Below are 22,389 nucleotides of genomic sequence, written 5' to 3'. Positions count from 1 at the left end.
CAAGGATATAATTCTAGATTTGGCAGTGTAAGCCATACAATTGGCCTCCCTAAATTATACAAGTTTAATAATTCAAATAAAATTGGTAGTGTATAACACTATTAGTTATGGTTTTTTCCCCAGTTCTTATATAACTGATAAATGCTTGGATCCTAGCAATGAGAGACTTAACTAAACTACTTTGATATCAATATGTCTACCTTCAAATAATTCATGATGTACTTTCAATAACTACAGTTCATCAATTTTTTTTCTAAATAACAGAGTGCAAACAAAAAGACAAGACCCAAGAAAGAGAGCAAGCTCTTCCAGCAAGAAGATTTTTAAGTGTACTTAGGAAAATGAAGATGTAAACTCATTGCTACCCTAGAGCATGGATACGAATTTAAAAATTCCCAACCTGGAGAGAAGACCCTTTGTTTAGTGCTTAAGTCGCCAGGAAGCAGAAATTTTAACTTTGTGCGCCAAAAGAAAATTCTAGATATTGTACTTGTATGGTAAACATGAAAAAGAATAAGTTAAATGAAACAAGATTTTAAGAGTAGAATATTAAATAAGAAACAATGAATCATGTAGAGACCAAGATCATCAACATAACATGTTGCACCCCCACCAAGAACAACAACAAACAACAACAGTTGCAGCAACAAACACTAGGCAGAACAATACTACTGTGAAGACAAAGAGAAATGTTTGTCTAGTTTGATTATTGGATAAGTGACAAAGGAATTAGCTGCTAACAGATTCAAGAGACCCGGTTTCACAATGTCCAGTTCTATAACATTCTCTTGTGTTATAGGTTTGCAGCTAAGTGTAGATCCCAAGAGAAAAGCCGTTGAGAGAGAAAACCATCCTTCCTTCCATCTATTGTAGTATTTGGTATACGAGTTTTTAAATTTGTAGAAGTACAAGAAGCCTTGGCTTCAATAGATTTCCATTACGAAGATTTAAATGAGGTGGATGAAGTTAGTAAGCTGAGTTATATCTCTCTCTATCATGATGTGTTCTAATCATGGGATGTATGCTGAAAGACTAAATCCATATTGAATGAATTGAAAAGAGAGAACTGGTTAAGGAGTAGGGCGAGGGTACAATGATTTCTCTCCATGAGTTGAACAATGGGTTTTACATTTCTGTAGGGCAACATTCAATCCTGCATCTTCTGGGGTTGTTGAATAGGCCAAAGTTTCCAAATCAATTACTTTAATTGATTTTTGGTCAAAGTAGATCGCAGGTTTTGCTTTAAGAACGGTTTAAGCCTACAATGATATGGAGGTACAAGATCCTTAGTAACAATTTAGGCCTATTAGGAAAAACCAAGTTTAGCCTACCTATGTTAATGCTATGGAGTTTGTATACTATTTCAACCTCTTTAGATATAGTTGGCAAGCATGCTAACTTTTCTGTGTTGATTCTGCCCAATAAAGCGGAGGTTCGACCTCATCTTCGGGCATGAGGATATTCTTGGAACTTTTTGCTGGCTCAATATTTGCATGAGAATTTGGGCAAATATTAAGCAAGGAAAGTATCTGCATGTCAAAGGTCAGTGAAAAACACAATTCAAAAAACTTCAGTAGCATAGTTGTAGAAATGTGTACCCACAGGTTGAGGGTGAACTAGTAAGTCTGTAAGAGGCGAATTGAGAGTGCAATAAAAAGATAGCCAACGACAGATGCATCAACAAACACTGGGCAAAACAATACTGGACAGAACACTAGGCAAAAGATAGCCAAACATAAAAAATTGTAGGAGGCAGCAACAACTAAATTAACTAACATGATAACCCGAGAGGCGGAAGGCTATATGTGAAGGCTGTGAATCTGGGGAAGGCTATATGTGAAGGTTGCGAATCTGCGGAAGGCTGCGAATCTCAGAGACTTGTATGAGATGAGAACTACATTCAAAGAGTGATAGGCAGCAAGCCAGAACCTAGAGTGTATATCACACCTAATACCTAATCACTAATAACTACGAGACCATAATTGGTTCTGATGCAAAGACAACAAGATTTGGATGTAGGGGAAAGCTGTCAATTGAATAATCCTCCAACTGACCCTCCTCGTCCTGCAACAAACAAGGCATTTGCACCTATCCCTCCTCTGCAGCAAACACGACTATTCGCGCACGCACGACAAATTGAATAAGGAATAACTAAAATTTAATTAATTATTAATTAACTCATATATATATATATATATATATTTTTAATGTTTTATAATTAAATTATACAACAAACTTTTAATTGTCTAACAATATAGATGTAACAATAAATTTAACGTTCAAGATTAAGAAAAAAGAGAGATTCGCGAATTGATTTAAGAGAAAAACACCTTATCGCGTAAAAATATTAAATTAATCGTTGACATAAAGCATTATTATTGCGGCCAATCTAACCCTTACATTCGTTTCAATCAACTATTTCTAAAAAATCTTGAACATCTTAAACAGACTGAATCGTTACTCGGCCTTTCTCAGTTGGCGACTTCCGAACTTCATTACTATGGAAATTAGTTCAAGCTGTTCGGATTTGGACTCGCCTCTCTCTCCGCTATCCATCGATCTTCATTTTGCAGGATTTTGGCAACAATTTTACCGGTAAACCCTGGTGTTGGGTTTCTACAAGGTATATTTTCTTTCAATGCTGAGGTTTTTTTAGGCTTTTGAAGCTGGAGAGGGTAAGCGGAGACCAGCAAATTACTATGTTTAGTAATAACACGCTGTTTCCTGCGGCTAAACTGTAGGCCCTGTCTAGTTTGAAGCATCTAGTGATGAGTGGTCCTATGGGAGGAGGTAGCAGCAGCACAGGGCTAGTAGTAATAATATTCATCAAAGTAATAATCATCATGTGCAGATGCATTCTTCCGGGGAATTTCATGGATCTGGCCATCTGTCCATGGGACAGAGGTCCTCAAGTATGGGCAACGCATCACCTTCCACAGGGCAGAAACGGTATAGCAGTGAATTTTCTACAATGGGAGGCAGTGGCAACGGCCATAATTTTCGTCACAGAAGTGCCCGCCAAGCGGCAATTTATCCAGGTAAGAAAACTTTAGAGCCCCATCCACATTTGTTAGGATTCAATATGGAGTACCGTTTTGAATTCGATATCTGTTTTTATTCATTTATTGCTGCTTGAATGCAATTTGTTTCCCTCTTATTCAGATCGCATTTTTTTTTCCAGATTTGGCCATATGCACATGAAACTGAGAGATTGTTGTTGCTGTTGTGTTTTTTGATTTTTTTTTAAGATTGAGAGATAAACTTTATTTATACCCTCCCTGCAGCCTCGATTTACCTTTTGTCTAAGTACACTAAAATCCTTGGCTCCATTACCAGGCAGGATTCCCAGATCAATGAGGTAAATCCGACGTATCCTATCGGAGTTCTCTATGAACGCATCGCTATGTGAAAATCTGGAATCACATTTTCCAAAACGTGTCTCAAGAAAAAACACATGATATACATACCGTGGATACACGTAAAGCCATGTTGATATGCTATTGATACAAATAAGGGCACGTTGGAATGATGAGTTTGACCACTTCTGAAAGAAATGATTTTAGGCTAGATACACAGAACACCTTGTCGATATACCCTTGATGCAAATAAGGTCACATTGGAATTGCAATTTTTACGCCGAAGCCGTTTTATTAAGGGGAGGTTGCTCTAAGGCTTTAGTCGTCTATCCAGAGCCCATAAACTATACGTTATCTCAGGTTTCGTTTATATTTCATCCACTAAGTGTCAATCAATCCCGTAATTGCCCTGACTTCACCGTCGATCTCGTCACCGCCTTGAATGCCCGCTTCGCCAAAACCTACCCCTCTTAATTGTTTTTTACATGGGCTTTATTTGGCTAAGTAGCAGGCATTTTAATGGTTGACCGTTCTTGCTAGCTTGATGCAGAAGTTTTCAAAGGTGAACAGCGTTTCAACAGCTTGAACAGTTTTCGTAGTGGATGCATCACAATTATCCCAGCTGCAAAAGTTAGGAAAAAAGATGGAATGGTTGGACCATTCTCAAAATTAACACTTCAACCATTCCTTCTGCAATTAGGAGATTCACATCTGCAAAGATTCACCTTTTTAGACTCTGCTGTAGAAGAAAACCGATAATCCATGTCATGAAAATTTTCTATCGCAAAGCCTGGAAGGAGATTCACTCTGCAAAAATTCACCTTTTTAGACTCTGCTGTAGAAGAAAACCTCTAGTCCATGTCATGAAAACTTTCTATCGCAAAGCCTGGAAAGAGAATATAGATGCATTGAAACCTTTGCGAGAAAGAGAATATAGATGCATTAAAAGGCAATTTGAAAAAATGATAAATAGATGAGCTCCTGTCAACTTCATCAAATATAAATAAACAAAACCTACAGAAACAACATAATTAAAAATCCATAAGAACAATGTAATTCTAACTTACATTTAAAATAATTGCCTTTGGATGAAACAGAGGAACAGTCATACCAGAATCCTCCACAAACATAACTGAATCCTTGAAAGCCACGTGCCCAGACATTTGACCATTACAACTTCCAAAGAAGCATAGATCTTCATTATTTCTGCTTGGCAGAGGATAATTTTTTGGAAGATGTAGAGAACTTCTAGCGTTCTCTTGAGATCCTTCAACTTTGCTCTTGAAAATTTGAAATTACCTAAAAGTTGTAAAAAAGAAAGCCAAGAGGCTTGCTGAAACCTTGAGAGGATGAAATCTGAACACTGACTGATGGAACTGTTACTTGCACATTCATCGATTGTAAGAACATGCAAGAACATTTAATTTGTAATGGATTCAAAACTGGGATCATAATCTTGCGGAAACCATAGACAACTTCCCACAAAAAACCCCGAATTGAAGCAAGCTTGAACCTCAGAAATTATCCACCACCAAAATATCCAACTAGACATTTGGCCACACAGGCAAGACCTTTCCACACTGCTTTGGAATCATATTATTATGACAGCGAACATGTTGCAGTCCATATCTAGGATAAAATAGAGGCAAGAAGTTCCACAGAGATAAGATTGGGTCTTTTCTATGAAGTTTCTTGGAAGAAATAAAACAACGAAGTCCATGTCCAATTATCAGATACTTTAAGAGCCTCATGTTACTGATGAAAGCAGCACCACCAAGAGTTTGATATTCTTCCAACAAATGAATTAACCTAAAGGCAAGGTCAGATCATTGATAGCTTAGCAAATCTTTCCTAGAGCCTGCTGAAAGATTAGAAAGTATGACCAGGTCATTATCAACCTGGGAATGCTCCATCTTATTTTCATTGGTGATGATTTCTGATACCATATTATCTTCAGACCATCTAAGTTTTGAAGGTTCCCCATCATGAGCGGACTGCAAAAGCTTGAAGTTCTCATTGATAGAGATTTTGTCACAGGTAAAAGACAGAGCAGCAATAGCTCTATCTAACTCTTTTTTATATTCTGGAGATTTCAGAGGCTCACTGTTGTCACCAGTTCATAAATACCCCAAGCTTGATGCAGTATAGCATTCCTGACCTTTGATAGATGTGGGGATCTTCCAGGTTTGCACATTATTTTGAGGACACAAAATGTTTATATGCTTGCTATTGTTACTAAACAATGATTGACCCACATTCTTTACATTGCAGAAATCCTGTTCTAGCTTTTTAATGGGACAACAGGATTTTCCGTTTTCAATCAACTTCTGAAAACCATTCACCTTCTCTTCACCTATCTTGACAACAATTTCATTTGTAGCCTTCAAACCAGAACCTGTTTTGCGGTACCATCTTCTAACTTAGATATTTCCAGACTTTCTCTTTTCAGAACTGTTGTGAAAATTTACTTTTCAACGATGGAATTATTATCCTTGAGTGGTACGAAGCTATTGTTATATTTACGGCCACTGCCTTCCCCACCATTCCTGGAAGACATAGAAGAGCGTCCAATACTGCAGAAGCATGCTTCTCAAAGGATCTATTTTAAAGAAATATGATAAATAGTCAGTCACGTCTACTATTCGAAGGCAGTTTGTGAAGTGCCCATAGTAATCAGCTTGAGCCTTGAATGTAGGGACTGGGGATTGGATTGCTGCATTCAGTGGTTTTTATTTAAAAAACTTTACTCTTTTTTTTTTTTAATTTCTGTTGTCTTAAAGGTTCTCAATTGTGCATTGCAATTATGACTGGTATTGAGTATATGTGTTTGGGAAAAGGTAGTATCGAAAGGCACAAAAGCCTGTATTAGATAAGATAACAAGCCCAACAAGGTCATGGCATAACAGCAGTTAGTTGTCTTAAACGGAAAAAAGGATTCAGCAGAAGCCATCCCACATACAAAGTACGAGAACTGCAGCCATAAAATAGCAATAAACAGGATTGGAGGGATAAGTGAACCAAGTTTTATTGCGTAAGGGAAGGTGGAAGAATATTTTATTTCTTTTAATCAAAAATATTTTTCTCTGAAAAGAAGATCCAATAAACAGGATTGGAGGGATAAGTGAACCAAGTTTTATTGCGTAAGGGAAGGTGGAAGAATATATTATTTCTTTTAATCAAAAATATTTTTCTCTGAAAAGAAGATCGTAACTCTATTGAATAAGATTAGAGATCAGATTCTGTAGATGCTTCCATAACAATGCAAAAACTATATCCAAAAGGATCCTGTAAGAAACTCAGTGACCATAAAATCTGCCTATATAGTTGTGATGCAAAAAGGAAGATTTCTCAAAATATATCATCTGATAGGACCTCCTGAGGCACCGACAGCACCTGCATCACAGGCTACAGGGTAATGATCTTATTTAAAAGTTTGTATTTTCTGTTAAATATAATCAAACCTAATAAACTAATAATTTTATTTTTCTATTATACCTATGTGAAGTTTCTTTTCTAGTGGTAAATGATGGAGATGATCAATCTCAATGTTTGTATTGCAGTGGAGCAAAGAAAAAGTGACGTGTCCGTTGTAGAACTTAGTTTTGCTAGAGTATATTGTTTTTCCAGGTCTCGCTGGGCTTTCTAAGAGTTAATTCAGAAGTGAAGAATAGAGAAACCAAAACTGTTGAGTTTTTAATTGTAGAGTAGGGCAGCCTTAGCAATTTTGATTTTAATGGATCTCAATGGTTTATTAACTTATTATCTTAGACTGATTGCATGCATATGATGATATTTATCTACTTTGCCATGACAAGTGCTAATTTATGGTTAAATTGTTCATTATCTACCCTTGCAATATCTTCTTGGATTAAAGCAGAGTTCTTTACTTGTCAACCTGATCTTTGTAAAACATATTGCAGTGGTCGTTGAAGTTTGAAAATTTCACACGATATTAGACAGTAGCAAAAAATGTGTAATTTCTCTGTGTTTTAATGCTCAATTAGAAAAGGTACAAGTCATGAGAATTTCTTGATTTGAAAGGCTTTGAGGGATTAGATTGAAGTTTAACTGGTCATTTGTAATGTACCACTTTAGCTAGATTGAAACTCACAGAACATTCTATGAAAATTTAAACTTCATTGGCTGTGCATTTTAAGAGAAACATAATGCGTAAGTGCTTATGATTTATACGAAACTTGATTAAATGGGAAATAGACTTATGTTGTGCTTCCAGATGCATCGTTACTGTGGAAGTTGTGATGTGATGGTGCAATGGTTTGCTCAATACAATTAAAATACCTGAAATAGTCACTTTTATCACAAAGTAGCTTTATGAATCTGACAAAACACTATTTGTTATTTTAGTTGCACCATCCAAAATCTAAAACCGCATTTTCATCATGATTTCGACTTATAATAGTAGCAAATTTTTACTGAAATACAGATGAGAGCTATCGATTTATAGCTTACTCGGAAAAGGTATTGTAACATCCTTTTATCAAGCAATGTGGTTGTTTCCACTGAGTCTATGATTTTATCTGGAAACTTCGATGATTGTATTATGTGTTTGCCTATGGAAGTTTCAATCCTTTGAACCAAGCTTTGCAGTTTGAAAGAAATATGATAAATAGTCAGTCACGTCTACTATACGAAGGCATTTGTGAAATGCACATAATAATCAGCTTGAATGTAGGGACTGGAGACTGGATTGCTGCATTCTGTGGTTTTTATTTCAAAAACTTTACTCATGGCATAACAGCAGTTAGTTGTCTTAAACGGAACAAGGATTCAACAGAAGCCATCCCATATAGAAAGTACGAGAACTGCAACCATAAAATAACAATATACAGGATTGGAGGGATAAGTGAACCAAGTGTTATGGCTTAAGGGAAGGTGGAAGAATCTTTTATTTCTTTTAATCAAAAATATTTTTCTCTGAAAAGAAGATCGTAATTCTATTGAATAAGATTAGAGATTAGATTCTGTAGATGCTTCCATAACATTGCAAAACTACATCCAAAAAGATCCTGTAAGAAATTCAGTGACCATAAATCTGCCTATATAGTTGTGATGCAAAAGGAAGATTTCTCAAAATATATCATCTGATAGGTCTGATTACTTCTATGCAAAAATATCCATGAGGACATTGCAATATTTCCTAAATAATTCTGATACACAAAGGAAAATCAATTGGCAGATTTATCAAAATATATCCATCTGATAAGTATGTACTAAATTATGCAAAAATAGATTAGGAACTGCCTAATGTATTGATTTCCAACTAGACCGCAATATACATATACATTATATTCCGATCCACACCTGAAACAGGTCTGTAAAGTCTAGGAGCCAAAATGAATAACAGAAAACTGTTGTAAATAATCAAGAGAAATAGAAAATCTTTCAATCAGAGATATGTGTGGAGGTCTCCTATAATATACAAATCATCCCTGCACTACTTCCAGGGTCATGAACCAACACCGAGGAGGGCCTGCCTTCGAGAGTTTTTCTTCATTGGAATTGAGCTCTCTGAAAACATTAATCCATGATACATGGTTAATGATAGAGAAGAATTCTCACTTACCCATATTTGAAAACAAATTTGACAATTCTATTGATTGGTCATCCAATTTATTACGAATTGAGAGTCCTCACCTCAAAACTCTGAACACTTTTTTCCGCTGCAATTTCGAAAAGAATCTTTAAACCAGAGTCGAGCAAAGTTGTGAGACCCCATTCTAAAACAGGGTTGAGGCAAATGACGTAGGTCTCACTGTGAGATATAATGCCTCTAGAGTCACGAAGAGGGGTACCTTGGCTGTCACCATCAAACTAATCGTTAAGTCTTGTACTTCATGCTTTTGAAGCGAATGCTTGTATTTAGTAACAGGAGTGTAACCGGTTAGAAGATGGGCAATAGTCTCTTCTTCATTATGGCATAGGGAACATTTGTGTGGACCGTGCTTGGTGCTTTTTTAGAGAACATTTCATAGTTAGGGCTTTGTTCAAAATAGTAAGCCATGCCACATAGATATTCTAAAATTTAGAGGTGATTTAATTTTCTATAAGATCTCCACCACCAATGTGGATCCTTAATTTTGTTAGGAGTGTGCAGGGCCTTGTATCTTAACCTTGAAATTTAATGTTCCAAAATAGTATTGATGTTTTCAACATTTTTTTTTTCCAACTTTGATAACACAACACATCCTTTTCTTTCAACTTTGATATGAACATGTCACCTCTTGAGCTTAGCCATATCGCGAGTTAATCTCTTTCTTGTTTTTGCATAGGGAACATTTCCTTGGAACATGATTGTTGCATTTTTAGAGAACATCTCAAGTAAGTTCTTTTTTTGAAATGTTCCACCAACCTTTTCTTCTTCATCTTTAATATGAACATAGTACATCTAGAGCTTTAGCTATATTGCGGGTTAATCTTTTCCTTGTTTTTCCTAGATGATACTTATATTTTAATAAAGAAAATACCAAGTTCTTTATTTGAAATAACAAGCCATATTACATAAATATTTTAGATTTCAGAAGTGATTTAATTTTCCATATGATCCTCCATTACCTGTGCATTCTCCTTTTTGTTAGAAGTGTGCATGGCCTTGTATCCTAATTTTGGAGTTAGTGTCCCAAAATAGGGTTCATGGTTCCATTAAGCTCCTCTTTTTCATCTTTGAGATGAACACATCTTGAGGTTAGGTATATCATGGGTTTGACTCTTCCTATTTTTTGCATAGGGAACATTTGTTTAGACCATGTTTGCTTTTCTAGAGAACATGTGAAGTTAGGACTGTTTGAAATAACAAGCCATGCCACTTAAATATACTAAATCTTAACTTCGATTCTCCATTTTATTAGGAATGTGCATGGCCTTGTATCCTACAAGTGTAGGGTGCCAGAATAGGGTTCATGGTTCCAACAAGATCATATTTTTCATCTTAAATATGAACATGGTACATCTTGAGCTTTGCTATATTGTGGGTTCTTGTTGATCCATTACACTTGTATCCTATACTTCTATTGTAGGGTGCCAAAATAGGGTTCATGTTTCCATCAAGGTTTTTAGTTTTTGTTTTTGTAAGTCTTAACATTCTATTAGCTGTAGAAGAAAATATTTACAAGGATATTGCTAAAAGGTCTGGCAGTCTCACCCCACTGGGTTTGTTGACCATTGCCATCAGTCCAAAACAAATAGTCCAAAAAAGACATAAGCTAACCGACCATAACTGTAGGGGCAAGATATGCCAAAAGATTGATAAAATGAACAGAACACCAAAACACATATTCAATCATCAGAGTTGATAGAAGCTGGGTTGTATGGATCCATCCCAGGTGGAGCAGGGGGTGAAATGAGTAGCGAACGTGTTGCTCTAGATGAACCAACCAAGCCTCCAACTGCTCCAGCTTGTCCAAAATGCGCATATGTCTGTGGCAAACCACCACCACCCACACCTGATGTTGACATTGGAAATATTGGAATTGAGTCAAGGCTGCCATGACCGCCTCATGCTCCTCTCGATGATTTGTTTCATAGGCTTCTAGTTGCATTTTCACAGACTGACGTGATTGACCTTTGGTGGTGCAAGGGGGATTGTTCCTCTTCCTCGGTGGTGGTCGACGTTCACGACGAGGCCCTTGCAAGCTCCCAATTGCCTCTGAGCTTGGCCCCGCCTCCTCCCATTTTCGGTATCGACATCGAGGTTTGGGTTTCGCGGTCGGCCCCCTTTCACCTCCACCCAAGCGCGAGCTACGTTGCGGTCCCATGCGCAAGCCGCACCACAAAACCTCTCCATCTCCTTGGTCGCTTTCACCACCGCAACACTGTAACACCACCACACTACAACACGTCCAACACTAGCAACACTACACCACTAGTACCACCATAACACGAACAACACTGCACCACCACACCACAACACGTTTAGCACCAACAACACCAACAACACTGCGACACGTTGACAACGAAGATAAAATCTCCTCTCGGGCTCGATGACCTTTGCCTTTGGACCCTTTTCCTACTTTGTACTGGTCGCCTTGCCTTGGTTTGACCTCCACAAAAAACACCTTCCTGAGCTGAGGCGCCCGAGTGTGCTAGCCCACCCAAGACTTCACACTACTGCACCCTTATATTGAAGAGCCACCAAACACCATAGGCCCAGAACAACGAGAGGCAATTGGGGTAAGAATTTATGCAAATCCCCTTCAAAATTCCACGCAGGAATGTACCCAACAATAGACCACAAGTCGATCAAGACACCAGAGAGGGTCGTTGGTGGGTTGAGTTATTGGAGCTTACCCGATCAGGAGGGCGCCATAGAGAAAGCCGAAAGATATACAGGAACAGAGAACGAACGACTCCCTCTTGCAGCTCGAAACCACCTCTGACATCATCCAAAGAGCAGCAAGTCACCTTATCCCCCCTCCAAAACTTATCATCATGGCATCGCTTGGAGTCGCACGCCCTGAGCTGCCATCGCTAGAGTATCATAATAATTCCCATTGAATTCCGCAGACTTCCCATTTTCCATTGACCTATGTTTAAATGCACACGAGCGTGACTAGTTGGGTTCACATGGACCGATTGTGGCATACCCTGCCAAGCATACCTACTGCATGTCATGCGCATGGGAAATCTAGGGGGAGGCCAGGCTCAACCTCCACTATCCTCGATTTTGCCACCCCCATTGGGGTTTTTCTTTTTATACCATATTTTACTTGTTTATTAATTGTTCTTTTTGTATTTCACTATTAATAAATCATTGCATATTTTCCATTATTAATATATTTTTGTTTAATATTGTAGAATAACTTCACCATTGAATGGCTCCACTAGAAAATCTACTTTAATGTCTACATTAACATCTCCAACAAGTTTCACATAATGAATAATTTCTCTCTATTTTTATACCATATTTTATTTGTTTATTAATTGTCCTTTCCTTGTCTCACTATTAATAATTTTTTACATATCTTTTATTATTATTATATTTTGGTTTGCTTACTCAGATGACGTTCTCTCCATCTTGTAGATAACTTATGGACTCCTCATACATATCGACGCTATAAAAGGTTACCCAACAACAACAACATTAAGATTTCTTTCACTCAAACTGGGTACATTTACGCTCTTCTTCCATATGCTGCCCACTTATGGCGTTTCCTTTGCAACATTTGGTGCAATTGCTAGTTATTTGTGTTGTTTGTTCAGACGAAGAAGAGAGGGTTAAACAATTAAAATGATAGGTTTTTGCACTGCAAGATGAGCCTAATGTGGCATGGGTGTGGTTACTTTGTGATGACTTTAGCAATGTCAAGATCATTTGGAGATTTTTGTCTCATGGATTTTAGTGTCATTATTGTGTCTAATATTTCTTATTGCCATCTCACAGAAACATACAAGTTCATTGTGCTAGCCACTAATGGGGTGGGTATATAATATTAGCTCCTTTTGGGAATATTTTTTTTAGTTCATTTTGTTGAATCCTATTACTTTTAAATGAGAATCTCAACAAATGATCATCACTCCAATGACCAAACATTTCCCTTGAAAGCCTATTAAACCAAACTGACCTAATCAGAAAATAATAGAATAAAATATCATTAATTTAGTGTGTGGGAGACCCTCTAGGATCTATGGGGTGGAGTAAAATGTTGCAATATAATTTCTACTAAAAAAGTCCAATAGTTAGGCAGACATTTAGCTCAAGTTCCATGTATATGGTGCTCAGTGAAATGCTCTAATAATTTTTGTAAAAAAAATTCAAATGTTTTATTTGTCTTTGTTATTTGTGTTGTTTGTTTAGAGGAAGCTGGGAGGATTAGGCAATTCAAAGGAATGGTTTTTGCACTGCAAGATGAGTCTGATGTGGGATGGGTGTGGTTACCCATGACCACTCTCTTGGTCTAACAATGACAAGAACATTTGGAGATTTTGATTTTATTGTTGTGCTTAATATCTCATATCATCTTCTCACAGAAATGAGCTAGCTCATTGTGCTAGCTATTAATGTTAGGTGGTTATATAATATCCAATCCTTTCGCTAAGGATACTTATTTTTCTGTTCATTTTGTTGAATACTATAACTTTTAAATGATAATCTCAAGCAATGGCTATCACCGCAATCACCAAACATTGCCCTTGACAGCCTATTAAACTAAACTAACCTAATTAGACTTCTTTTGGAAATGGAAGCCTTGCTGAACTTTATCTAGCTTCTCTATGTAGCTACTATCATGGGGAAGCTACCTAGTGGGTTGCAAGAACTTGTTTGTTCTTGCTTGTTATTTGGTGTAATTAGAGGCTATGGTTGAGTAAACACTTGCTTATTGAAGCTTCATATTAACTCTAGGAGTAAGTTGTTGTACAAAGTTGTTTAATATTTGATGTTGGAATTGTTCATCATCATCGCCTCAGTACTTGAGATGTTTTTGTATGACAAGGAATTGTTATTTCGATTATTTTTTGATATTCATTGCTTCTTGATGTAGAAATATTACTCGATAAGTTCTCGTTAGGTCATTATGTTTAAGAAATTGCATAAACTCACACACATAGGTAGTTGTTATTCCCAAACAAAAACAACTGTGTGGCATAAGGATGCACTCATTGTTAGCCATGAGAGTCTTAAGGGGTTTTGTGTATGGACTGCACAACCAATCAAAATTCTACACTTGGGAATAAATCATTAACTTTTCCAGAACTTGCAGATAACTCTTATGCTTGTCTATGTCTCGTATGCAATATCCACAAGTCTAAAAAGGAGCCTACATGGCATTTTTATGCCTAATAGTGATTCACACACTTCATCCGTAATGTTGTAGCAACACTAGGATAATTAAGGTTTTGGTCTAAAGTTAGATTGTGTCATATAGCCTAAATCATATTATTAACCTAACTCACATACCAAGCTCATAAATATAATTCTCAAGCATATAATATATGAGATTGACCATTCATGTTGCCTACAATGGGTCTCAACAGTTGACTCACTCTTGGTTCTTATGCCACTTTTTACACCTTAGACCCGTATTTAAAGACATTCAAAATCCTAGAACTAGTTATACCTTCTCCATCAAAATTTAGCGCTTCTTCCTTTTAGGGTTTAACAAGGAGAAATTAACATTCTAATCCATAGAGCATGCCCTCCTACCAAGGGTGGACCTCCCTAGGCCTCCTTTACTGTGATTTATGCCCTCGTAAACCCTAGCACTCTCCTTCTAGCATGCAAGTGTTGTAATAATGATGTTTTATTTTAGCATTTCTTGGCTTATAGGTCAAAGTTATCTTGGGACCATTGCATAGTTCCATTTTCCACATGTCATCATTTAACTCTTTTAGAGTTTTCATTAATTATATTTGTAGTGGTTTTTAACATATTTACCTTGCCACATGGTGCTTCCTTATGCAAGGACACCTCCAAATGTAGAACATGCCTCGAACAAAGTGTCTTTACCCAAATGTCTTAATGACAAAAAATACCTCCAAATATGTGGAATGTGCCTTGCATAATGTGTAATGCCCCATAAGGTCACTTGATCATGCATTTAATAGCTTCTTGTCCACAACATCCCACCTACTAAGGGGAAGGCTAATGATCAAGGAACTAAAATGCTCCCTTTAGGTAAACACTTCTTATTTAATGACCTTTGACCAAAATAATGCTCTAAACTAGGGCTTTCCTTCATTAGCTTTTTCCCTTGCCATCTGTCATGTCTTGGTCGTTGCTTGAGATAGGGCGTTTGCTCTCCGTCATGCTTTTGACCTCCATGAAGTAAGGTGTTCCTATTTTGTGGCTTCCTTGCTACTCATATCATCCATTAGAGGTTTTCGAGGACAAGTATCCATCAACTTGCAACTATCCAAAAGCCTTCATTTGTGCTCATTGTGGGATGAAATGCCTATGAAAATGCAAATGAACCATGCATTTCAGAGGGGCAACATCCCCAATGGAAAATGCCTAGGGCCAAGGTCTAACGTTTGCTATGGCTTATGCATACATGGCAATATAGTGTAAGGAAAAACACATAAGCATTGCAAGGTAAAACAAAAGCACAAACACAAGCATTATAGGGTCAAACAAATCTAAAGTGTACTAGATTTCTTTCTAGCACAAAAAAATGCATTAAAGGGTGAAACAAATCTAGTGTGCGCTAGATTTGTTTCTACGACAAACAAAAACATTGCAAAGTAAAACAAACCTAACACGCGCTAGATTATTTTGGCACAAACACAAGCATTGTGACGAAAACAAATATAGCATGTGCTAGATTTCTTTCTAGCATAAGCAAAAACATTGCGAGGCAAAAAAAAATTCTAGTGCATGTTAAATTTGTGTTTATAACATAGGAACATGCATTGTAAGGTAAAACACATAATATAATGCAAAACACAAATGCGTTGTGGGGTAAAACAAAAACATAGACAAATGCATTGCAGGGTAAAACAAATCTAGTTCACGTTAGATTTGTTTTTAGCATAAACAAAAGTATTGCAAGGTAAAACAAAGTTGGTGCATGCTTTATTTGTTTCTAGCATAAACACAAGCATTGTAGAGTAAAACAAATATAATACCCGTTAGATTTGTTTCTGGTGTAAACACAAGTATCGTAAGGTAAAACAAATCTCGTGTAAGGAAAAACATGTAAAACACAAACGTACTGCAAGGTAAACAAATGTCGTGCACACCAGATTTGTTTTTAGCATAAACATAAGCACTGCAAGGTAAAACAAATCTAGTGCCCACTAGATTTGTTTCTAGCACAAATACGAGCATTGTAGGGGAAATAAATTCTATCCTTTACTAGATTTGTTTTTAGTACAAACGCTAAAACAAATCTAGTGTGTGCTAAATTTCTTTCTAGCACAAACAGAAACATTTTAAAGTAAAAGAAATGTAACATGCACTAGATTTCTTTCTAGCATAAATATAGGCATTACAAGATAAAACAAATCTAGTGCATTCTAAATTTGTTTCTAATGCAGACACATGAATTGTAAGTTAAACAAATCTGGTGTAATGCAAAACACAAAAGCATTATAGAGTAAAACAAAATTACAAAGAAAAGCGTTGCAGGGAAAACAAATTTAACACTGTTAGATTTGTTTCAATCATAAAGAAAACCATTGCAGGGTAAAAACAAATTTGACATGCGCTTGATTTGTTTCTAGTACAAACACAATCATTGTAGGGTAAAACAAATCTAGTGTCTGCTATATATATATATATATATATATATATTTTTTTTTATTCTTAGCACAAACACAAGTATTTTAAGGAATCTCATGTAAGGCATAAGATAAAAATTGTGCAAGATAAAACAAATCTTGCACCCACTAGATTTGTTGCTAGCACAAACACAAGCGTTGCAAGGTAAAACAAATCTAGGGTAGTTTAGATTTGTTGATAGTACAATCACAAGCATTGCAAGGTAAAATAAATCTAGCATGCACTAGATTTATTTCTAACACAGACACAAACATTGTAAGGTAAAACAAATAGTGTAAGGAAAACACAAAATCTTTGCAGGTTAAAAAAAAAGCACAAACAAAAGCATTTCAGGGTAAAACAAATCTAGTGTTCACTATATTTGTTTTTAGCACAAACAAAGACATTGTAGTATAAAACAAATATAGTATAAAACAAATGTAGTAAAAACAAACATTTTAGGCTAAAAACAAATCTAACACTAGCTAGATTTGTTTATGTCATAAACACAAACATTGCAATGTAAAACAAATCTAGTGTAAGGCAAAACACAAGAACATTGTAGGCTAAAACAAACAGACAAACACAAGCATTGTAGGGTAAAACAGACTCAGTACATACTAGATTTGTTTCTAGCACAAACAAAAACATTCCAAGGTAAAACAAATCTAATACACACTAGATTTGTTCGTAGCACAAACAAAATAATTGCAAGGTAAAACAAATCTAGTGCATGCTAGATTTCTTACATGTGTTCAATTTCCTTTTACCATAAACACAAGAATTGCAAGGAAAAACAAATCTACCATAAACACAAGAATTGCAAGGAAAAACAAATCTATCATAGGTTAGATTTGTTTCTAGCACAAACAAAAGCATTAGATGGTTAAAAAAAACTAGGACACACTAGATTTCTTTCTATCATAAACACATGTATTGCAAGGTAAAACAAATGTAGCATGCACTAGATTTGATTCTAACACAAACACGAATATTGTAAGGTAAACAAATCTAGTGTAAGGCAAAACGAAAAGAAAAGCATTGTAGGGTAAAAGAAAAGCACAAACAAAAGGATTGTAGTGTAAAACAAATTTTGCGCATACCAGATTTGTTTCTAGCACAAACAAAAGCATTGTAAAGTAATATTTGTTTTTAGCACAAACACAAGTATTGTAGGGTAAAACAAGTCTAGCACGTGCTAGATTTGTTTTATCCTGCAATACTTGTGTTTGTGCTAGTGCTAAATTTGTTTCTAGCACAAACACAAGCATTGTAAAGTAAAACAAATATAGTGTAAGACAAAACACAAAAACATTGCAAGGTAAAACAAAAACACACGTAGAAGCATTACAGGGTAAAAAAAATCTAATGTATGTTAGATTTTTTTTTAGCACAAACAAAAACATTGCAAGGTAAAACAAATTTAATGCATGCTAGATTTGTTTGTGACACAAACAAAAGCACTGCAGGATAAAACAAATCTAGTGCATGCTAGATTTGTTTTTGACACAAACAAAAGCATTGCAGGATAAAACAAATCTAGCATGTACTAGATTTGTTTTTAGCACAAACACCAACATTGCCAAGTAAAAAAAATTAACAAACATTAGATTTTCTTCTAACATAAACACCAGCGTTGCAAGGTAAAGAAAATCTAGCACACGCTAGATTTCCTTCGCGCACAAATACAAGCACATTGCATGTCTTATATTTGTTTCACCTTGAATTTTTTTTTTTACTGAAACGAAATCTAGCATGCACTAGATTTGTTTTTCATTGCAATCTTGTTATTGGCAACATGGTTGTTTATGCTAGAAGTCAATTTGGCATGCCCTAGATTACTTTCACCATGTAGTGTTGTTATTGGCAATGTGCTTGTGTTTGATTTAGAACGAAATCTATAATATGCTAGACTTATTTTGCTCTAAAATGTTGTTGTTGGCCATATGTTTGAGTTTGTGATAGAATGAGATCATGGATTTGAGGCTCAACATAGGTAAATCAAAATCTTGAAGCATGTGTTCAAGTGTTATTGAGAGTATACTAAATGTTTTGTTTGAGCAAATACTAAGCTTATTTACTTCGTTTTAAAGGTGCAAATGAGTCTTTTGCATGATGGAGTGAAAGTGGGAGAGGGCTCCATATTCAATTTAGAGCTTGGGCATAACGTGCATGGAAAGATGGTAAACAAATGATGCATAATGGTTATAATTGGGAAGGTATTAAAACATGATTCTCTTGTTTTGTTTGAGCAAATACTAAGCTTATTTACTTTGTTTTAAAGGTGCAAATGAGTCTTTTGCATGATGGAGTGAAAGTGGGAGAGGGCTCCATATTCAATTTAGAGCTTGGGCATAACGTGCATGGAAAGATGGTAAACAAATGATGCATAATGGTTATAATTGGGAAGGTATTAAAACATGATTCTCCTCTACCACATCCAATAGGATTTGAGCATACTCTGGGGGGTGCATTGGAATCTTATGAGATTTGGTCATAATTAGATTTGAAATCTCACTATCATGATCATGCCATAAATATCCCCAACAATAGGGTTACCTTCACATGTACAAAGGTTTCTCTTACACATGAATGCAAAGGAACAAGCATGTGCATTGCTAAAGGAATGATAATTAATGTCTATGAGGATGACATGGTGGAGGGTGAAAGATTAGGTGAAATGGAATTTGGTGTTTTTGTGGAGGAGATAGATAGAAATTGCCAAATATGTAGGATTGGGTATAAGTTGAAACATTGTTTGGTTAGATGGTCAATAAATAAGTTAGTGGACAATAAAGGTGAGATGTTAAGGGCCAAGGAAAAATTCAAGAAGCCACCCAATGAAATGGCAATATGGGACGTTGTAGAGGATGTAAGTCCCTTAAATAGATGGGATGAGGATACTTGTAATAAAAATGAATCTAAACTCAATAGATATGCATGTAACAAGGCCATGATAAAGGATTAAATGAATTGTGACTACAAAAAAATTGCAAAATGCCATAAAAAATAGATGAAGATAATGAAATTCGACTTTTGGCTGTGACTAAATCTTGTAGAGAAGATTGTCTTCAACGTGTGGATAGGAAGACTATTGTAGTAGCTAGAAGGGGTTTGAAAGACATGAATAAAAATGGTATCAAAGAATTTGTTTTGAATTTATTCCTCTCAAATAAAATCCTTTCAAAGAGTCATGGCCAAGGTCTACCATTTATTGTTAGAAAAGTAAAGGACATGATATTTGATGGAAATATTATTTGTAAGAAAGCATGACCCACAATATACATAATATTCCTCAAAGCACCTTCTATAACTACCAACATGGACATATTAAAACGATTCATGGTAACCTCAGTACATGTAAAGAACATGCACACACTGTGGTGGCTAGAGAAATATTGCACATGATTGTAATGGATAACTCTGATTTTTCACCAAGTAAAACACGTCAAATTCAAGAAGAAGAAATGTCCACTCTAAGATTGTTTCCTTTGATTTACACACAAAATGCTTCTTTAAAAGAGATTAATGGGGTTCTTCAAAAGCTCAATTATCCATCAATATCACAATCAACAATGAGCAAGATCTAGAATACCCACTTTCATAATGTGGCATTTTCAAAGAGAACCAACTTCAATAAATGTAGTGAATGTATTGTGTTGAAAGCATGAATGAAATTAATGATCATAAAAGAATTGGAAGAAAAGGCACGAGGTAGATAAAACAAATATAACAAGACTATTATTTGTGGAAGATATTGCTACTATGCAAACTTAATTATGTTAGATTGATTTCCAAAGTATTTGAGCATTATCCACGATAAAATGTCTAAAACAAAGATTTCAATCCCAAGGCTACGTGTCAAATCGAAATCTGTTGCATGAACAAAATTATGCTTGTCATTGACAGGTATGCTAACACATGGGCATAAGATAGGAGGTTTTGGTAATTTCTCCCTACCATTTGTACATATGGGATCACAATCTACTATTACACGCCTTGAAAAGTGTTCAAGGGACCTGGAAGACCCACACTTGATATGTATGGTGGTCTACTTTATGAGAGTGGATGTTCAAGAAACCCCTTTTCAAATGCATTACTTGACACTAATATTGACTCAAAATGTAAAGTGTACAAGGATGATTTCATGTCTCATGGAAGATAAAAAAAATCATAATGTTGATTTTAAACCTCTTCCTCCACATTTGTTGTTATAGGTGGACGATGCAACAAGTGATAATAATAATCACTATATTTTCATGTTTCTATTGCTTTTCACTGCACTTGGTGTCTTCATCGCTATTGACATTGGGTTCTTGCTCGTGGGGAACTCCCATGGAGACATAGATGGAACGTATGGAAGAATGTCTTCCAACCTGAAAAGTAGAGATGCATACTCTTTATTTGAAATGATGGATACATATCGCACAATTGAAGAAAAGTGAGTGCTTCCACCTACACCTATTGACAAGGTGTATGACTTCGAAAGTTTCCTTAATGGATACATCAAGGAGGGGAAAAATACACTAGTTGAACATCTTAATATCTAATACTTCCAATATCTTGTGCTCAATGATGTTTCATTACTATGATACAAAGAATCCATCAGAGGTATTGAGTGGTTAGAACTGGTTGAGTTGTGGAATATAGATGATGAAAATTGGCCTAAATTTCGCATAGGGAGGCCATATTTCTTACGTCCCAAAGAAAATGATGTCTACTTAAAAGAGCTAAAGGAAGAAAAAACATCATATATAAAGTGTGGAAAGACTGTTAATTTTAGGTATGTTCTATGCTTAGAGCAATTTATTTCAATTTTCATAGTTAGCTCAATATCTTTTCCAGATTAGCAATCACATCAGCATAATAGTAAATTACAGATAGAACATAAACATAAATTGCAGAAGACAAGCCAAAACAAGAGGACATAAGATGTGGCGCTAGCTAGGGACAAAACCCAATGTGGGGAAACCCTTGATCAATTCTTTTTATATGTTCTTCAATAGTTCAGCAGAGAGAGAGAGAGATTGTACATATACAAAAGAAGTCAACACTTTGACTTATCTAAGTAAGAGCATAGATCATCTCTAAGAAGATGATACATGAGGTAGCTGAACTTAGTTGAAGACATGCTGCTTCAACTGATTCTCCAAGGTGACTCCATCACCATGCTGCACCTATCATTGTGCTGCACCTCACCATCATGCTGCACCTCACATCACTATGTTGCATCTCATACTCATCATGGTCGTACCCATCACTGTACTGCTGCACTATGCTGAGCTCTTCATTGCACTATGTTGCACCCAGATGCATGCTGCAATACCTCATCATCCTGCTGTTGCAATACATTCTTGCCAAAGCTATATGTCCATCATTACCATGCTGTCCCATTGCTGCACCATACTGCACCATGTTGCCTTCATCATGCTGCCACTGATCACATCATTATGCTGTTGTACTTTTAGTGTGCACTGCTGCAATTTTGGGATTGGTTAGGGTACTAACCACAGTCCCTAACAACCCATCAAAACTGGCCCAGAATTGCACTTAATGATTGCTGTTGTCTTCTATAGAGACGTTGCGCTCCACACTACACCTTTGAGGTAGATTCAGGCCCAACGCTTTTACCTATATCCCTAACACAACTGTGGCATCCAAATGCCTAACTAGCAGTGCTTGCCAACACCCAAACACTCTTCACGCTGTCACTAGGGACCTTCTCTTGCTGTGGTTAGGGTTGCCTTGCTGCGTATAGATTAGGGTAACATATAGGAGCAGGTATGGGCAACGTATAGGAGCAGTTATGGGTTGTGTATA

General features: G+C 36.2%; 1 protein-coding gene across 9 annotated transcripts in view; it reads left to right on the top strand.

Moving 5' to 3' along the window:
- Window positions 1-2,382: 2,382 nt before the first annotated feature.
- The window catches only part of LOC149183405 (uncharacterized), a 50,035-nt gene continuing 30,028 nt past the window's right edge, over window positions 2,383-22,389 (top strand). The window contains exons 1-4 of one of the 9 annotated variants that reach the window (XR_016257180.1): window positions 2,384-3,038; window positions 9,647-9,695; window positions 18,663-18,752; window positions 18,854-20,409. Coding sequence is in view for 8 of the 9 variants with exons in the window: in XM_089417101.1 (XP_089273227.1) it covers window positions 2,769-3,038; window positions 18,663-18,752; window positions 18,854-18,955 (462 nt within the window). In the remaining variant the exon portion in view is untranslated. The other 8 variants (XM_089417101.1, XM_089417103.1, XM_089417107.1 and 5 more) reach the window with 8 other exon arrangements.

This window comes from Pinus tabuliformis, chromosome 3_2 (assembly GCF_031772625.1).
Source record: "Pinus tabuliformis cultivar Carrire ecotype Pingquan chromosome 3_2, CPIR1, whole genome shotgun sequence".
Lineage (NCBI taxonomy): Eukaryota > Viridiplantae > Streptophyta > Pinopsida > Pinales > Pinaceae > Pinus > Pinus tabuliformis.
The sequence above is the reverse complement of the archived record's forward strand: the minus strand, read 5'-3'. Positions and strand labels throughout refer to the sequence as shown.